The sequence below is a fragment of the Xiphophorus maculatus genome, chromosome 4 (assembly GCF_002775205.1).
Source record: "Xiphophorus maculatus strain JP 163 A chromosome 4, X_maculatus-5.0-male, whole genome shotgun sequence".
Classification (NCBI taxonomy): Eukaryota; Metazoa; Chordata; class Actinopteri; order Cyprinodontiformes; family Poeciliidae; genus Xiphophorus; species Xiphophorus maculatus.
In genome coordinates, this window is record NC_036446.1 from 9564762 (window position 1) to 9583309 (window position 18548).

The 18548-nt window shown below is 36.3% G+C and overlaps 1 protein-coding gene across 1 annotated transcript in view; it reads right to left on the reverse strand.

Annotated features, from left to right (window-relative positions):
• Positions 1-17861, reverse strand: part of lrrc49 (leucine rich repeat containing 49) — a 33062-nt gene extending 15201 nt beyond the window's left edge. The window contains exons 1-11 of the mRNA XM_023332935.1: positions 17828-17861; positions 17616-17739; positions 17423-17488; positions 16937-17006; positions 16115-16294; positions 15864-15954; positions 14754-14957; positions 13811-13877; positions 10631-10774; positions 5285-5346; positions 2771-2918 (exon numbers count right to left, since the gene is read on the reverse strand). Of these exons, the coding sequence (XP_023188703.1) occupies positions 2771-2918; positions 5285-5346; positions 10631-10774; positions 13811-13877; positions 14754-14957; positions 15864-15954; positions 16115-16294; positions 16937-17006; positions 17423-17488; positions 17616-17708 (1125 nt within the window). The 5' untranslated portion in view covers positions 17709-17739; positions 17828-17861. The remainder of the gene's footprint in view (positions 1-2770; positions 2919-5284; positions 5347-10630; positions 10775-13810; positions 13878-14753; positions 14958-15863; positions 15955-16114; positions 16295-16936; positions 17007-17422; positions 17489-17615; positions 17740-17827) is intronic.
• Between the last annotated feature and the right edge of the window lie 687 nt (positions 17862-18548).

The window sequence follows — 18548 nt, forward strand, 5'->3', positions numbered from 1 at the left end:
AAAAGAGACAGTCTGGGTCTAAAAGACTCTTCTCAGCACCAAAGATCAACCACTATGGGAGCAGGGCGAGGAATCCTAACACCAGCCAACTGCATCACAGGATTATCTGTCTGATTTCCAGTCACAGATAAACTGAGCCCAGCTGTTGTGGAAAGGCAGAACTCCCAGAATGCAATGCTCCCAAAACAATCTGAGCCTGCTGGCTAAGAGAGAGGGGATATTCAGCTTTCAGTGAAAAGCTAGCAGAGGCGCAGCTTCAGAGTGATCAACAGAGTTTGATCCAGTAAAATGAAAAAATAATTTCAGCAGCTGGGAGGAAGTTTTGATTGGATCTTGTGAATACTGTCGCACAAAATGAAGAACAAAAGATTCTAATTCTCATCTCGAAAACATGAAAGTCTTCTGTGTTAAGTACTTTAGTGCTGAAGTTTAAAGCAATTAAATTCCAAGTGATTTTGTGAATAATTGCATTTATAATAAGAACAATTAGAAAGCATCTTCAAAGGTGAACTGCCATGTGACATTTAATTGGACAGTTTTTGCAAGTGGAAAAAAACTGATGCAGTGCCTTCTAAAAGTACTTTTTTATCCTTGAATATTTTTACATTTTGTTTGGTTAGAATTGGTCTACAGTAGACCCAAATTATTTTAGAAAATATGACAAAGCTTTGAATGCTTTTTTGTTGACAGTGGCTCTCCGTCCAATCTGACAGAGTGTTAGCAAATTTACAAAGCCGGAAGGGCAAAAATCTTTCAAGATGGTACATCAAAACACAATTTATTTGGATTTTTTATTTTTTATTTTTTTACAAATATGATCAACTTTGAGATGATCCATCATGTAAAAATCCAAATAGAATGCATTAAGATTTATGGTGTAATGAGTCAGTTTGTGAATGTAAGGCTATGAACATATTTTAAAGTGGTGTATTGCATTTCATTGGATAGTATCTGCAAGTGAAAAAAACAGATACATTTGGATCAAGTATTTTGCTAATCTATAGAATTAAATTTAACTAAGTCAAATATATTTTCCCCTCAATAAATGAAGCACTTGCAGTATATGGGCTGTTTAAACCTCCTCTTGATTTTCTTCTAAAATGTAAAATTCTTTTCTCTGTTTCATTAATAAGATTTAATCTTCCAGCAGTTAGCCTGAGGTCTTGACAGATTAGTAACAACGTAGTGCAGTGGAGGATTTTTTGTCCAAAGCAGATCAGGTGAAATATCATTTCACCTGATCACTGTTAACAGAGAGACTCGGATAAACTGAGTGCAGTTTAATGTCTTACTTGCTGGATGAAAGAAAAAAACAGACTGACTTCTAGAACTTTAAGCTGTAGGCAGTAGCTTGCTGAAGATATTTTACATATCACACAGATCATGTGATATTGAAAAACTTGAAAAACCTGGTGTCATTAGACTTCAAAAATGAAAACCCGAGAAAGGAGTTGAAATTGAAGTAAAGTAAACAGGATTTGTCTTTATGTATCAATCTATATGTTGTATATATGCATGTATACATGCATCAATACATACTAGAGATGGTGTGTTTGCATTTAAATGTTCTTAAATAATATGGCTGGTTGGGTATTAGTATCTTTATTAAAAAAAATAAGTCAGAGATTACAACCCCTTTTTAAAGATAGGGGCCAAGGCAGGCTACCTCTCTGACATAATTTATCTTAGTAAAAACAAACTAGTTTTTATCTGCTAAATAAATACATTAAAACTAAAATTTCCAGCATCTACAACAGGGGTCTCAAACTCAATTTACCCGGGGGCCGCTGGAGGTAGAGTCTGGGTGAGGCTGGGCCGCATTCACACACACGGTCTCCTCAGCCGAACCTTTCTGATTGCCTATTACCATATTTGGCCATAGTCAGGCGCTGTAACAGCCGTAATTGTGTAGTGTATCTCTAAGATACTCTAGTATTGCTAATGATGTCAGAAGTATGCGCCACGGCTTCTCTGTAGAGATCGTGGGAGAAACGTGCTAGACGGACATGTTAGCTCCCTAACTTTTTAGTAATGTTACGGGTTGTTTGGACGCTGCTCAATTTTCATGTCTGATAATATAGCAGCCGTTCAACCGGGCTTTGTAAGGTTGGTGAAGAGCGTATTTATTAAAGGACAACACTGTGGAATTCCCAGTACCAGTGTGGTTGTGAGTTTTTGACCGTCCTGACGAATCTGCCGCCGCCTCCTCTCCTCCCTTAAACACAACCCAAGCGTTACAGCGCCTAACCTTAATTACGTTACACTGATCAGCAACTTCCGGGTCTAGACTGGATGCTGAAGCACGTGAAGCGGGAGCGGCCACGGAAATTGCGCATGTACCGCATGCAAATAATGACAAATAGAAAATGCAAATAGGCCCGGCCGATGTCCCGCCCCCGAGAGCAATATACTCCACCGTGATTGGTAAGTTCGTTCAGCTCCGCACACAACACTGAAAAGTGCCAATTGTATCAAACTCGCGGGCCACACTAACATTAAACTTTCATATTAAGGCGGGGGCCACAAACTATCGTCCCGAGGGCCGCAGTTGGCCCGCGGGCCGCGGGTTTGAGACCCCTGATCTACAATGATGCTCCTACAGCACATTTTCTCTCTTTCAGTTGTAATAGTCTTTAGAAAAAAAATACTTAGTCAGCAGTCAAGATCTCTAAGAAAGTAAAGTTTCAAAAGTGCTTCTCAAACTACTACTTATTTGTGCCATTAACCCATTAACGCCTGAATGAGCCAATGAAAAAAGAGAGAGTCTTACTGTGATGCGCTTCATGTCCAGCTGTTTCAGGTGAAGCACACAGCGCAGGACGGCCTGCTTGTACCATGTCTCCAGGGCTACAGGATTCCCATCCAGGGTGAGCTCAGAAATGGACTGTGACTCTCCAAGGCAGGCTAGCTGATCAAAACTAGATAGAAAGGAAGAACATTGTGAGCTCTTAAGAACAATGCGTCACTACACAAACCACTGAGCCATAGCTTATGCTTAAATAATGGAGCTTTTAGGCAGCCTGTAATTAACACTGAAGTCAAAGAAGGACATCCTTTACCACCTTTGTATCATAAAGGGTCATTTGTAGACATGAAGAAGCAAAAACATGATAATATTGATTATATTAGCATTGTTGTCCTTTTTGGTGTTTGACTGCCTATTTTTACACCTTTCTGTGGTATATATTGAAATACACAGGAACAACTTTATAAATTAGAATATGATTCCATTCTATTGAATAAATTTATTCCAGGGACTATTTCAAAAATAAAATTAGTAAATGAGTGACTTATACGTAGATGCATATAATTCAGTTAATTTTGTGATTATGGTTTAAGCTATATATATATATATATATATATATATATATATATATATATATATATATATATATATATATATATATATATATATATATATATAATTAAGTGCTTAATTCTTGGTCAGGGATCTCTGTGCATTTAATTACTGCATCAGTTGTCGTAGCATTGACGCAATCAACCTGCAACTCTGTTGAGGTGTTAAGACAGCACAGGTTGACTTAATAACTGCCATCAGTTTATCTGCATTGTTGAGTCTGGTGTTTCTCATCTTCCTTTTTTTCAATACTCCTGCACCTGAAAATAAAATCCATAAAACTTTTCAGCTGAGGGAAGCATGAAATGCTAAAAATGAATTCCAGGTAGATGGCTGAACTGAACACAATGAACCAATAACAGCAGATGACATGGTTTCATAAATCTTCAACTCTCACACTAGACCTCAAACAAACTGGATTTATTGCTAAATCTGCTAAACTTTTCATTTGTAATTGACTGTCCACTGGGCAACTGTCCAGTCAGTTTCTGTTTTAAAAAAATTGTAATGATTAATTATTATGTAACAATCAAATTTTCCGAGAACCTGAATTGTTAGTTTTCTTTAGCTGTAAGCTATAATAAAACACAAACAGTATATCTGTTTGTGTATATATCACCCTGTGTGTAATGAATAATAATTATAATGTGAAGGTTTCATTTAATTTTATTCAGTCTATTTAAATATACCCATTATAAAAAAAGATAGATAATGCCATTAAAATTCCTCAACCAGTTTCAATACTTTATAGGTTTGCAGGAAAGATGATTGTCTTTGGACAAACTGCTCTCACCAGGACTTATCCCTTCTTTGTGTTATATGTTTTCTAGTACTGTCATAAATACAGTACCTCATCCATAGTGACAAGTTCTGACATACAGAATGCTGCTAAGAAACAAAAAAATGGGTAAAACAAAGTGTCATTTAAAACTTGTTTAAAGTAGTCTATCAATACTTTTAAGGCCTTAAAAAAGATTTTAAAATGTAAGCCTTTTTAGTGGCCTTTTAAGATTTTGTAGAGACCCTAAACATCACACTTGTAAGGCAGGTACACCAAACAAATGACTGTGCTCTGATTATCTACCTAGCAACAGACCACAACTGTTCCTCTTTCAGTATTATATATTTTCAAATGTTTATCCCAGGCTTTGAAACCCTTGCTATAAATTTACATTCAGCAGGATTGGCTTAAATAAAATAAAATACAAAAAAAAAGATGAACTAACTATGCATGCACAAATTACACATTTCTTATATATACATTGTAATTAAACTAAGATGACATTGTAGAGTTAATTGGAGCTTTTTTATTTTCACTCAGTATCTGATGGTATTTATTTGTTCCTGACTATGTGTGACCCAATGTTGAATCATGCTGACACTTGAACAACAGTGCAGGCAAGAGATGTCAGGTCAGATCTAACAGTACAAGGTTAACATGGACAAGTAGGCTGTCCCACCATGAATCCCACATTCAGTAGAGATGATGTGTTGTCTGACAAAGTAACTCTGAGATACCTCTTTTTTTTAAAGATCAATGAGGAAGGAAGAAAATAATATATTTCTAGGGGTGACAAAATTTGGGATATAAACCAAAACAATGCCTATAACTTAACCTCAAAATCTCAGTAACACCTTTATTACTTTTTCTCAGATTGTGTCTTTGGTTGCCTGAATAACTTTAAGCATTCATCACAACTATTTCATACATAGCATTTCAAATACATACAAAAAGGATACATGTAAGTAGATTACATCTGTATTATTCTCAGTACCTGTGTGAGGCTGTGTGCATTCTGCCTCTTTTGGCAGAAGCTGCCAAATCCCACCTTCCCAGGGGAAGGTTGGCTGGACGTGGCACAGTCCAGTCACCATCCCTGCCTCGGCTCTGTGAGAATGAGGGAGTTAAGCAATACCAGCTCTTACCTGTGGATGTTGTTGCAGCTGAGAAAGAGACGCTGCAAGCCGGCCAGGCGGTCCACCTCAGTCTAGAAAGAGAAAAGGGGAGAGAAAAGACAGAGGGATGGATGGAAGTGAAGAGAAGAGGATGTTCAGGATGAGGGCACTGCATCGTCACAGCTCTGTTTGCCTCTCCATTCCCTCAGTCACCTTGCAGCTCTTTGCTCTAGCATTCAGCATCCTCAGCCACTCTGCGCATGCACACACACACACAGAGCATGCTGCCTTGTCTGCACATGGAGGGGAGGGGCAACAGAAAGAGAGAGAGAATGAGAGAGACAGCATGAAGAGAACAGTGGGAGGGGAGTGTGTGCTGCGCTAATGCAGAGATTTCCTGCTGCAGGAGGCTAACTTGACATGCTAACTGGGACATTTACACATCCAGGAGTACATACAGCTAATGGCCACAGAACTACATCTCACTATAAAACATGGACAGCAAAGATAAATTCAATAAGAAAAAAAGGCCTAAGACTGCTTTTACTGACTCATCAGCTCACATTCAAAATCAATACACACAAATACAGTGAGGGGGTGGGGTGAAGAACAGCAGCTGGCCAGCTGGCATGCTGACCTGAACACAGAGGAACAAAGGACAATGTCATAAAAACAGCACCTAATCAGATGTCAGAAAGGTGGTACTTCATGTAGAAGAGCATCTTACGATGTGTATGTGTGTGTGGATGACCAGTGATGCACATGATGGGAGCAGGGAGGGCACTCCCAGCAGCAGCCTGAATGAGCTGTGTCAGCATCCACCCATCCTGCAGCCAACGCCTCACATCACGGTTTAGATTTCCTGCCCAGCTTCCGTATAAATTAGACTGTAGCCTAGCTTAGGTTATGCTACTCCTTCATTGACAGCAATACACCAATGCAGCAGATACGCATTTCTTAGAGTTATCCACAGTCTACATCCATACACAAAGTATCTTTCATTCTCAATATAGGCCTTATAAATTGAATAACATAATTTTGATGGTGTGAACCATCTGGCTTATAAGCCATTAAAATGTCTGAATATCACTCACATACCAGTGTATGTGAGTACACTTCAAATTTGACAGTCTTTGTGTAACGTGTGAGGTATATTTTTCTGGTATATTTTTCTTCCAAACAACTGAGAATTGTTTAAGCACCACATTATTGTTGCCCACTATCATGACCATTCAGTAGCATAATCCATGTCACAAAGCTTAAATAATCTCAAACTGGGTTCTTGCATATGAAAAATTGATTACTCCAATTGCCTTCACAATTAAGGCTATTGGAGTAGCCAATAGCCTTAATTAAGTTACTTGTTTGCCTCTGGGATGTGGTGGATGGGACAGTCATGTGATCAATGTTCAGTTGACCAATTTGCAGCAACTGTGTGACAGTCATATAAACTGAAATAGCTGAGGAACCCTTGGCACCTTGGTAAATCTAGGACAACAAAAAGTTTAGTACTATCAAGCAGCAAAACATCCCCAGATCATTTCACCACCACAACCCAGTTCAACTGTCAGCAAGTCAGCCTTTTTGGAGGTTCTGTGTCAGTTCTAGACAAAATGTAACAGGATACAATCCTTACAAAAACATCCATAGTCAACACAAAAAACACTAAGAATCATATGAGCTCAGATGAAAGTAGAATAGTTAATTGTACCAACCACTCAGTTAGAGGACCATCAAGCAAGCAACATCAAAGCTTTCCCTTAAATGGAAAAGCATACAAGTTAATTGCACCTTTTACAGCAAATTGTTGTTTGATACTACCATGTTCGATTAAGAACATGGGATTTCTCAACATGTAGTGCCTTTTGGATTGTGAGAAATTTGAGTTTATTTTAAGTAATTCTATTCACTGTATTTCCCAGGGAACCTCTAATACTTTTCTTTGAAAAAGACCCAAGTCATGCTGTCCAGTGTTATCCAGCACTGACAATGTACCTCACTCCCCAAATCCCTGCCTGTTTCAGCCTCTGTGTGGATGCTGGTGAAGAAGCAGCAGCTGCATACTGTCTTTAGCTAAAAATAGCAGCTCTATCCCAGACAGAATGATGTCATCACTAGGCTGATGAGCTACAACAATTACCCACCAATGTGCTCTCTTTTTCAACCAACCTGATCGATTGGAACCAATCAGCTGACAGGATTTGCTGAGAGCCTGTGCACAGCTGCATGCTTGTGCCTCCTTTTGTGCCTGCAGGGGTGTATTTATCTGTGTGCCCGTGCCTTCACCTTTTTTAAATCCTTGCCTCGCCCTCTGCTCACTGACAGCCTGCGTGTCTTCAATTTTCACACTTACTCTGAACTCCAGTGGATGTGCTACTCCAAAAACATAGAATAAGCTCTCACCAAAGCATGCAAAATGACACACCACAAAAGGGGAATGAAAGGCACTCAAATAAACACCAGTACGCGTGGGCCCTGATGGGAATTTTTCATAAGTTGTTGAATTTTGTGGCAGGTCTTTCAATAGACCAGACATGCAATAAGATCCTAGCAAGTCTTTTCTAAGGTGCACCATAACTGCAGATTAATTCTTTGCACGAAACCTGCTTGAGGTCATATGTCAATCAAAATCCTTTGGTATACTCTGTACAATGTTGCATGCTCTTGGATCATATTTGAACTATTTGGATTGTAATAGGACTATTGTTCCTGTTAAATGATCATTTATCATGTGATCATGTAGATGCAGATGTGATTGTAATCAAGCAAACAGTTTTTATGTTAATTCCTATGGGAAAAAATCTGAGTTATCCTCACACAGACATGTTAAGATAATTAATCTATAGTAACACTTTGAAAGTGTGCTGCAGATTGTCTCGCATTAACCATTTTTAGACTGCTTAAATCAAGTAGCTCAGAAGATGAGAAAGCCCTTGTGCTAATCCAAAAAGATAGTCTACTTCTGGAAGACACCTTTTTGCCTCGTCTCACTGTTGCTTGTGTAGACTGCTCTCTCTCTCTTTCTTGTTATATAAAAAGCATTTTTCCTTTCTAAGATTTGTAAAATTACATAAACTGCTTGGTATCTAATTAGAGTGGTGTGGAGAAACTATTATTAAAAGTATCAAGCAGCATTTGCTAACAGAAAAAGATCATCTTAGTACATACATCAAATCAAATCAATTCAAGTCAATCTGGCCCTACATAAAGAAGTAATTACCACCTTGTTAAACCACAACTTACAGTAAATAACAGTAATATCACAAAGCAGAGGCTTCGATAACAGAGGAGAAGGGAAGTTATGGTCATCTATTAATCTGGAAAGGACTATAAACCCATTCATAAGGCTTTGAGACTCCAGCAAACCACAGCGAGAGCCAAATGGAGAAAACATGGAACAGTGGGGAACTTTCCCAGAAGAGGTTCACCTACCAAAATAAATTTGTCATTCTGTTTTACGCAATCAATAGTGAGTAGGAAAACTTGTTCCCTCATTCTATTGCAAATTATCTCATGTTACATTTTACATCTTTTATTTTAAATATAAATTATTGCAATGCATCTAAACACATTATAAATCACTCTTAAATAATTAATTCAGTGAAAAGGTAAGATTTATCCTTCAGATTTATTTTTGAGGAGTTAGAGACTGAGCAATTTATGAAAATTAAACCAGCTAAATTCAGTTCAACAGAAGACAAATTATTTTAAATTATTATCAAAACCAGAACTTTTCATACATAATCCCAACTTTGTTTTTTTTTTTTGCTGATTTCACTTTTCATCTGCCTTCCCTTTCGTGTAAAGGAAATGCCTCTGCACCTGGAGGATGGCGTTTTACTGTACTGTGATAAAAATGCTTGGCAGAAAGAAACACTAATGATAGAGACGAAAGAAACTGCTGATGGGTAGCAATTTCTATCTCTTCTTTTTCAAATAACATTAAATCCAGTAATTACGGTTTCTCAGCTTGAAGGCAAAGGACACGATGAGTGATAAGAAAAGTTTTCACTCAATACACAAAGTTGGGATTTTTCCCCCTCGATCAAGGAAGCAGACCAAGACTTAAGGGATTTGCATACAAATGAAGGGGCTTGTTTTGGCACGCACGGCTCTGTTTATCAGATTAAAACTATAGTAACCAAAGAGAAGTGATTTTCCGCATTTCAAACACCCAGTTTCTCTTTCACTCCACCGGAAAGTCAGTGGGAGGTTATGGATAATGACCTCCAAGGTCTCCCTAGGCAACAAAAACAGGACGGATTTCACCCCAGACTCTCGGACAAGGACTCTATTGATTTCACTTCTGGTTTTGCTGTATTTTTAACACTCATGGCCCATTAAATCTTATAAAAATGAGAACAGAAATCATCTATGGAAACTGAAAAAAAATACTATTTTCACATGCACCACATGTCAAAATAAGCATGTGTTTTGTTTTTTTGTTTGTTTGTTTGTTTGTAGTAAAAGTAATGTGTGTATTATTCCAAGTAGATGTGAACAAAATAAACATACACAGACACATACACGCATGGTTTCATTGAGGAATTTACTTGTGATCATTACAGCTCTGAGCTGAGGCATCTCCATGCGGAAAATAGTGTTACAAAATAATATCCAGAGCTTTTGAGCTAACGCTACATATCAACCTGTACACACCACCCCCTCAATAAAACATGGAGGTTGTAGCATCATGTAGTATAAATGATTTTCTTCAGGTGGGAGAGGGAAACTGGTCAGAGATGATAGGAAGATAGATGAAGTTAAATAAAAGGCAGTCCTGGAAGAAAGCCTGCAAGAGATTGCAATAAACTGAAGACTAAGCCAGGGGTTTAGCTTACAACAGAACAAGAAGCCTAAGCATACAGAAAAAGCTACAATGGAATTAATCAGACCATACTATATTCATATGCTAGCATTTGACAGTCAAAGTATAAACCTGAATCCAATTGAAAATTGCTTTTAAAAGACATTCTCTGATCAAATTAACTGAGCTTGAGCTAGAAAAATTAATGAACCAAGTTTTCAACTTCAAGATGAGCAAAGCTGAGATATACACAAAAGATTTGCAGCTGTAACTGCAATAAAAGATGAGTCTTCAAAGTATTAACTAGGGGAGTGAATATATACACATAATACACCTTTGGAAATTTCTGTGTAATTCTTCTTTATGTGTGCCATTATGCCCTAATTAGTTTTATAGTACCAAATCCCAATAAAATTACATTAAAGTTTAGGTGGTAACATGACTTGTAAAAAAGTTAAAGAGTCGTGAAATGTTTTTCCAAGGTACTCCAGTTAAGATTTCTAACTTTAATTTCATTAAATATGTAGGGAAAACAAGACAGACCACACGTTGGTAAAGAGGCTTCTTACCACCACAGAGATGCAATTGTACTGCAGGTTGAGTTCAGTCAACGAGCTGAGGCCCTGCAAATTCTCCACACTTGAGATGCGATTACAGGACAGGTTCAGAACTTGGAGTTCACTCAGGTGAGATATATTCTCTATCTTCCTGATCTGTATCAAAGCAAATTACATAAATTTAACACATTTTAACACATTCAGCACTAAGTGATTTTAATGATCTTCAGATATTACAGTAAATAATATCTGTTAGGAAATTATTCCACAAAAACTGAACTACCACTCTTCCTATGGCTTTCTTGAAATGTCATACTACCTACATAAGAGCAATGATTGGCATCACTACCAAACACAGTAATTATTGTATTTCAAGCAAGCAGCAATTCACCGACCCATGACTGCTGGTTGAACCTTTAAACTATAAAAACAAACATGTAACTGGAGGCCATTCAGTGGTGAAATCTTTTACTTCCTTCCTCACCTTATTATTAGTAGGAGGGGATATCTAGGAACCTTTCTGTTATTTCAAAAACTTCACATGAATCCCTCGAGGCTGTTAAGAGGCTGTGAGATGCTGTGCTTGCCCTCTAAATTTCTCTCACACTGAGAAGAACTTTTAAAGGGCCATTATGAGTTCACTTTCTAATCCTTGAGATTATTCCAGTTGCATGTACATGCACTAACATCAATAAATACTATTAGAATTTGTTTTTGATTTTCTGTATAAATATATAAACTGAAAGGATGGAAAGCAGCTTCTGTAAAACGTTTCTGCTAGCTATAGATTGGAGAGTTTAAAAGTTCAAAGTAGATATGACAATTGTACAGATCACTGTTAAAGTAAGTTTTTTTACGTATTAAATTAGGTTACTATAAATAAGTTTAACACTTTTCTATCAGCATCATGTATAATAATCTAATATAAATGAATATTTGAGAGTCCAGAACAAAATCCTATTTAACCTTATATTCACCCTCTAATTTTTATCAATTTTATAGATTACCACTCATTTTTGATCAGATTTTGTTTTGGTAATAAAGTCTGGAGATACTGATAGAAACTGATCATAAAAGGTTGAAAGGTTGGACTGGTTAAATTTTGAAATAATAAAAAAATACAATAAAAAGTATGAAAAGTTACATTTATTAAAATAAATAAACTCCAGAAAGCTTATTAGTTACTATTTTCATGTGTCACATCAGGTAGCATAACAACCCAAAGACCTGGGTCAGCAGAACAGCTGTAGGATGGATACACAGTCCCAAGGAGAGTATAGCTTTTAGAAAGCCAAAGCCAGCTGGATGTGAAACCACATCCTCCTACTAAAATCAAATAGGCAAAAAGATTTGTGTTTGAAGCAAAGTCAACCTTCCTGATTGAGTGAGAAGTGAGAAAAGAGAAATATTGTAATAACGACAACCATGCACGTACAGAAAGAGGGCTATCAGTGTCCCTTTGTAAACAGGTACCATCATTTAAGAACAATACAAATTGGACTAAAGTTGTCAGGTCCCTGATGAGGGAAAAAACTGAAAAAGTTTTAGTCTGGAATGATTTGAGAGTAAAACAGTGACTTTGAAGTGACTGGCTCAAAGCACAAACAGTCTGTGAGAATCATACACTCATCCATCATTTTTACTTGGATAAATTTCTAGGGATGTTGTTGTGCTGGAGCCCATCTGCACTGGTCACCAGGGAAGAGGTCAACTATGCACACACACACACGCCAACACACCGACATCTAAGGGCCATTTAGAGAGACCAATTAACCTAACAGTGATGTTTTTGGACTGTGAAAACCAATCTTCCCTTGATCTGCTTTGATTTGTGACTGGCTGTTACTCTATCCACTAATGCATTAAACATTTTAAATCCCACCACTTTAATTCTATAAACACAACATGAACTTTTTGTGTTCATTAATAAAATTAAGTAAAACTTCACATACTTTGATTCATTCATGGAGTATCCTAATCATTTCTTCCTTTTTTGATGTTTGTGGAACACTGCTTCAGTATAAGAACCTGTAGCACCTTTGTTCTCTTTTAAGTGTTATGATCCTTGTTAAAAACAAAACGACATTATAATTGACCAGTCAGACTTCAAAGAAAGACAGAAATTAGTGTTGGCAAGGAAAATTCTGATCAGCGCAACTCTGAAATTAATTCCCTTTAAACACCCCAAAATATGTGTCACAAAGACTAAAATGTTTCATTCAATGAATTAAAGAGACACTTATTCCACTGTAATGTAAATGAATACATAAAATGGTTAGAGCAGAAAAGTTCAGGGGGCAAGAGGCAACAAACCATTCACTGTGAGAAAAAAATAATATAACACTGTAGCAGTCACTGAACAGTAATTGAGATGCCTGTTCATGTAAAGAGCAGCCAACACCAGAAAAAGAGAAAGTCTAACCAGAGCTCTGGAGAAGCTCTCTAAGGGGAAGTGTGGGCGGGAATGCTGGCACAACGCTAATTTAACCAAGGAAAGCCTCTCTGTTCTATTTTTTTTATTTCCAAGAGCTTTTACATTCTCATCTGACAATGTTTGACTTCTTCAGGCAAAGCTCGGCTCTGGAGGCCAAAGAAACAGCCCTCAAAAGCAGAATCTTTACAGAAGGAACAGTATAATCTGTGAACACTCCAAGCTGATCCCAGGGCTGACAACATAAAAACAGTTATGCCTGTTAGATAAATTAAGCAGGGATCGCTAGGGAAATAATCGTAGGAGTGGACCTGAGAAAAGACCCTGTGAATTTTGTATCGTCAATGCTTTGATTTGTAATGCTGGTGGAAAAACTAATAGTTTAAATCTCCATAAAAGAAGCCTAGCTATATCAAGCTTCAAAAAGAAAAAGAAACAAAATAGAGAAAAAAGATTTTAGAGTCATGTTTTTTCATCGGCAATCAACTTGGTTGCAATACTTGCTCTGAAAATACACAATATTGCATGTTTTTAAACCATGAGAAAGTTTTGAGAATAATCATCCCCGCCTACTGCTGGCATAAAGAATCAAAATAACATTTACAAAAACTCTGCCCCACTTGGTAAATTTATTATCTGGAGGAAGAAGGTCAAGATCTACCTGAACTTTGCAGCTATATCTCACTGTCCAGAATTGATAAATAAATAACACTGCTAAATATAAATAAGCTGTACATTGAAGGACAGTTAAGAAACAGTACCTGATTGTCATGCAAATCCAGGATACTCAGTTTGTATAAGCGTTCCAAGCAGCAAATTTTATGAATTCTGAAAGTAAAATTCAAACATTAGGTGTATACAATTTAACTGTCATCAATTCTTTTCACATTTTGTCACATTATAGTCGTAGATTTCAGTGCAGGTTGTGTAACAGTCCAAAATTGTGAAGTAAAAGAATGATAGCTCTAATTTTTGTTGTGATAAATCCAAGGTGTGGCAACCGTATTAAATCGTACTTAGTCAAAACCTTTTAGAACCACTAATCTAGGTGTGTTATACTCTTCATTTTTTGATGAAAGATTAATCAGTGTTCTTTGAGAACTTTAAAGAGCAAGACATTGCTTTATAATCCAGCCCTATTTCAAACTTCTCCATACTATATCCCTAACCCGTTTGGTGTTTTCAATTACATTAATGATGCTGTTTATTCACTAATGTTGTCTAGCAAATCTCAAAGGCCTTCACAGAACAATTGTATTTACACTTAAATTAAATTACACATAAGTAGGACTGAAGGGGATGAATATATATGTGTGCCTTACATTTCAGATTTTTATTTGTAAAACTTTTTTTTTTACCTCTTAGTAGTGAACTAGTTTCAGTCGGTTCGTTACGGTGAATCCCATGAAAAAAATTAAGGTTTTTTGTTCTAATGGGAAAAAAAATGTGAACATTTTTTTGGGGGATGAATACTCTAGCAATGTAATGCATAATTAAAACTTTCAGTAACATAAAACAGTTCCATTTTCTATTTGACCTACCTAGTAAATACTAAGAAGTTCTGCATTTTACTTTTAACTGCAGAAGCATTTGTTAGGTTATATATAACTTGGGCAAATTTAACAGCGTAACAGTTATTTTGATAACATACACCTTTTAAATAGTCTAAGATCCTATTTATTGGCTCCTATTGTGATGACCAACCTGTTCTTTCCCAGCGTCAGAACCCGGAGAGAGCTGAGATTTTCAATACCATTCATATCAGAGATGTGATTATCATGCAAGTTCAAGACGGTGAGCTGCTGCAGATGCAACAAATGCGGAATCCTGGTAATTAGATTGTGCTGCAGGTTGAGAAGTCGGAGTTCTTCAATAAAACCCACTTTAGGGAATTCCTCCAGACAACGCCTGGATAAATGAAAGAAATATATTTAGTCAGACTTAGCATCCACAACATTTTTTCATAAAAAAAAAAACACTACATTTTCCTTCCCTTCCAGATAGATTCCAATGATCCGATACTTCACAACACATTGTGGTTGAAAGAATCTCTTGAGATCATTTGTTGGACACAGGGGCATAGTAATTCAAAGAGACTATGCTGCTCCCTGGTGGCAGCCTAGCCTATGTTCACCATAAGCTTTTATCAGTAAGTAATTCAACAGAAAAAGTGAATCTTGTATATTATATGAATTTTTAACATAAAATTGAAATGTTTAAAGTGGTCATGTTTGTTCATTTTGTTGCTTATGGCTTAATGAAGTCCAAATATAAAAATATAAATAAAGGTTTCTCTGACTCCCTTATGGTGAACACAATAATGGGGAAGTCTGCTGACTAGACAACACAGTAGTAGAGTATCCAACCATGTTAAAGTTGAACAGAAGGAAAAAGTGTAGTGTGGTGGCTAACAGAGGTACAAAGTTCTCTTTTCAAATGAAACTTTATTTTCTGAGAAACTGATTTTTAAAGTTTTCATTGTCAGCCATAATGATGTATGTTTGCAGAAGTAAACACTGAATGAAAAAGTGACATTACTTTCAGTACTTGAATTGCAATACATTTCCAATGATATAGTAATTTATAGAGATGCGCCTGTAATTTCTGCAAATTACATGAGAGGTGACCTGACCTGATTAAACTCAGCAATAATGGACGAGACAACAATTTGAAAAACTGGCAGTGAAGGTAATTAGAGCTGCAGAGGGATTCAAAATCAGTCACTTCTATAATATAGAATGATTTTCAGCTAAATAAAACACATCGGAATGAGAATAACTCAATGTTAATGTTGTTGGAAATTTTGAAGAGTACCTGTCCAGGTCTATGCGTTGAAAACTGGCAGCAGAAGTTATCTGGGTGCAGGTGAAACCCGAAGAAGCTCTGTAATTAAACCCTTGAGAACCTAGCAATATACATATTAAAAAATCAAATTCTGTATTTTAGTAGTATCTAATCCATTTACATAAAATATGCAGCAGACTTTATTGGTACAGAATACAAACATGCTGGAAAATGTATAATTATCTGAATGAGTTTTAGAGAAAACAAATTGTTGCATTTACCTACTGGCTTGAGATGCTTTAGGCACATGTGATGGCAAGTGATCTCTGCACTGTGAGGCATTCTACTTAATCTGCCTCTAGCTTCATTTGGACAATGAGAAACTGGAGCAGCACCAGATAGCCGTACTAAATGCTGGACAGAGTTGTCACTGGTTTTATTGTTGGAATGTAACTCACTTTCTTCAAACGACACAAAGCAAAATGTAGAAAACAGAACATGAAAAGGCAACATCATGTCAAATCATATACAGAGAAGTTTCCATGTCAATACATTAGGATGGCAAGAAATTTTATTAAATTATTTTAGTAATAGAATTCAAAAAGTTAAATGTGTGTATTACACACACAGAACAATATATTTCAAGCATCTATTTATGTTCTTATGACTAACAGCAAGCAAAAATACCAAATCTTATTTAAAATACAAAAATGTTATTCCATGCTCTACACAATCAAAGGTTGTTCCCTTAACAGCTGTCCAGCAGTCAGTCAATGAAGATAAGCCACAAAAGCTCATTGCTGAAGAAGACGACTGTTCATAGAGTGCTACATCCAAACATATTAACAGAAGGCTTAGGAGGAAAATGGTGAATATGCATCAGGCCAGTCTACTAAGAAATTTATGAGAAATTAAATGCTTCCTTCTGCTAATAAGCTTTATGGTGATGCCAGCAGAACTTGGCACCTGCCTAAACTGATAAACTGTCTACCTGCTCTTGATAATAAACACTGTGATTTTTGACCAGCAAATTTACCTGACCTAACCCACAGAAAGAATTTTTTTGCATTTTTGGATTTTGAAGGGAAATGTATAAAGCTTACCTGGGTTAGAATCACCAGCTGTTTGTGTGGTACTGATGTTTGTTTGTTTATTGGAATCTTGAGAATCAGACTGAAAAACAGTAAACATAAGTTGTCACCAGAAACTAAGCACTTAAAAACACATGCAATACTGAAATAAAAAGTACTTCCAAGAAAATAACAAATAATACAGATGGCTGTTTGTGCAATGGATTCAAGTAATTACTAATAATTTTACCTTTTTAAAGTATTAGAAAGTTTTCAATAGTACTGGCTTATTTAAAACAACCCACCTTTTCCATTTCAAATTAACTTTTTGTGTTTAACAGAGAAATAAAACTGAAAACCCAATAACATAAACATATCTCAAACTCGATAGTGAATACTGTCTAGTTTAATCTGCCATTAATTAATTTTGTATCATTCAAAGGCCGCAACACGTGATTAATTTATTACTGTTTTAGCCCACTAACCCAACATATTTGTCCCTGTCATGTCATTACTTACCATCGTTTGCAGGTTTCTCGCTAACAGTGTTTTGGCTGTCATAAGGTGCAACTTGCAGCTGTTGATCTGCACAGAGGACCAGTTTAGGTTGAATTAAACAAAAAGCGCACATTTGCTATCTCTATCTTTTCCACAGAACATAACTTTAGCTTATTTTGCTCATACTATTATCGCAACAATTCATAGTCTTTACCATAGGAGTAAGTAGTAGGCATTTGTCGCTGACGATGTTGTGGTGTTTTCTACCACCGCGTCTAGTTTTCCCGTCAGTCAGGTCCGACTCCATTACTTGTCCTGAAGTTAACTTCTAAATCTAACTTTGACCGAGGAAAAAAAAATATTATTATTATTATTATTTTAGAAACGAAAGAGATAAAGGCCTGTTTATTGTACTAAAAAAAATACCTGAAGCGAAAAAGTCCTGTTTCTTAGAAGCTGTTACCATAGCGACAGCTGCGTTTGACTTCCGGTGTAACTTTAAAGGCCTCCTTGTGGAAACAAAGGTACGTCCCCAAAACGGTAGGGCCATTTTATTTAGCTAAAAAATGGCAATTCCAATGTAATATACCCACCCACAAAAGAAAGGATTAAGATACCTAATAGATAAGACTTATTTTGACACTAAGCAACTTTGGGCAAGGCAACTTTGCCATATATATATATATATATATATATATATATATATATATATATATATATATATATATAAACATCAAGACAAGCAGATTAAAAATAAACAGAGCAAATATTACATAAAAAATTAATATAATATTAAGTGAATGGAATTAAGAATTTTAAGAATAAGCAACTACAAATAAAACGTTTTTAACCTTGTTTTCAATAAACTCAAAGTAGGAGCAGTTTTACAGTGAGCAGGAAGCTTATCTCTGTACATTAATACAGTTAAATATATTAGGGTTTAAATTCAGCTATATTATGTGGCACCAAAAGTTAATTATATCATACAAATTTTAGATGTCATCTTTTTGCCCTTAATGTTGCCCAGGTTCAAGACAATCAGACAACATGGCACCTCAGAACAACAAATGGGATCAAATGAATTGTGCCGTTTGTTTTCAGCCCCTTTTTAACCAGGCAGTAATAAGCAGTTGCTGAGAACAGACAA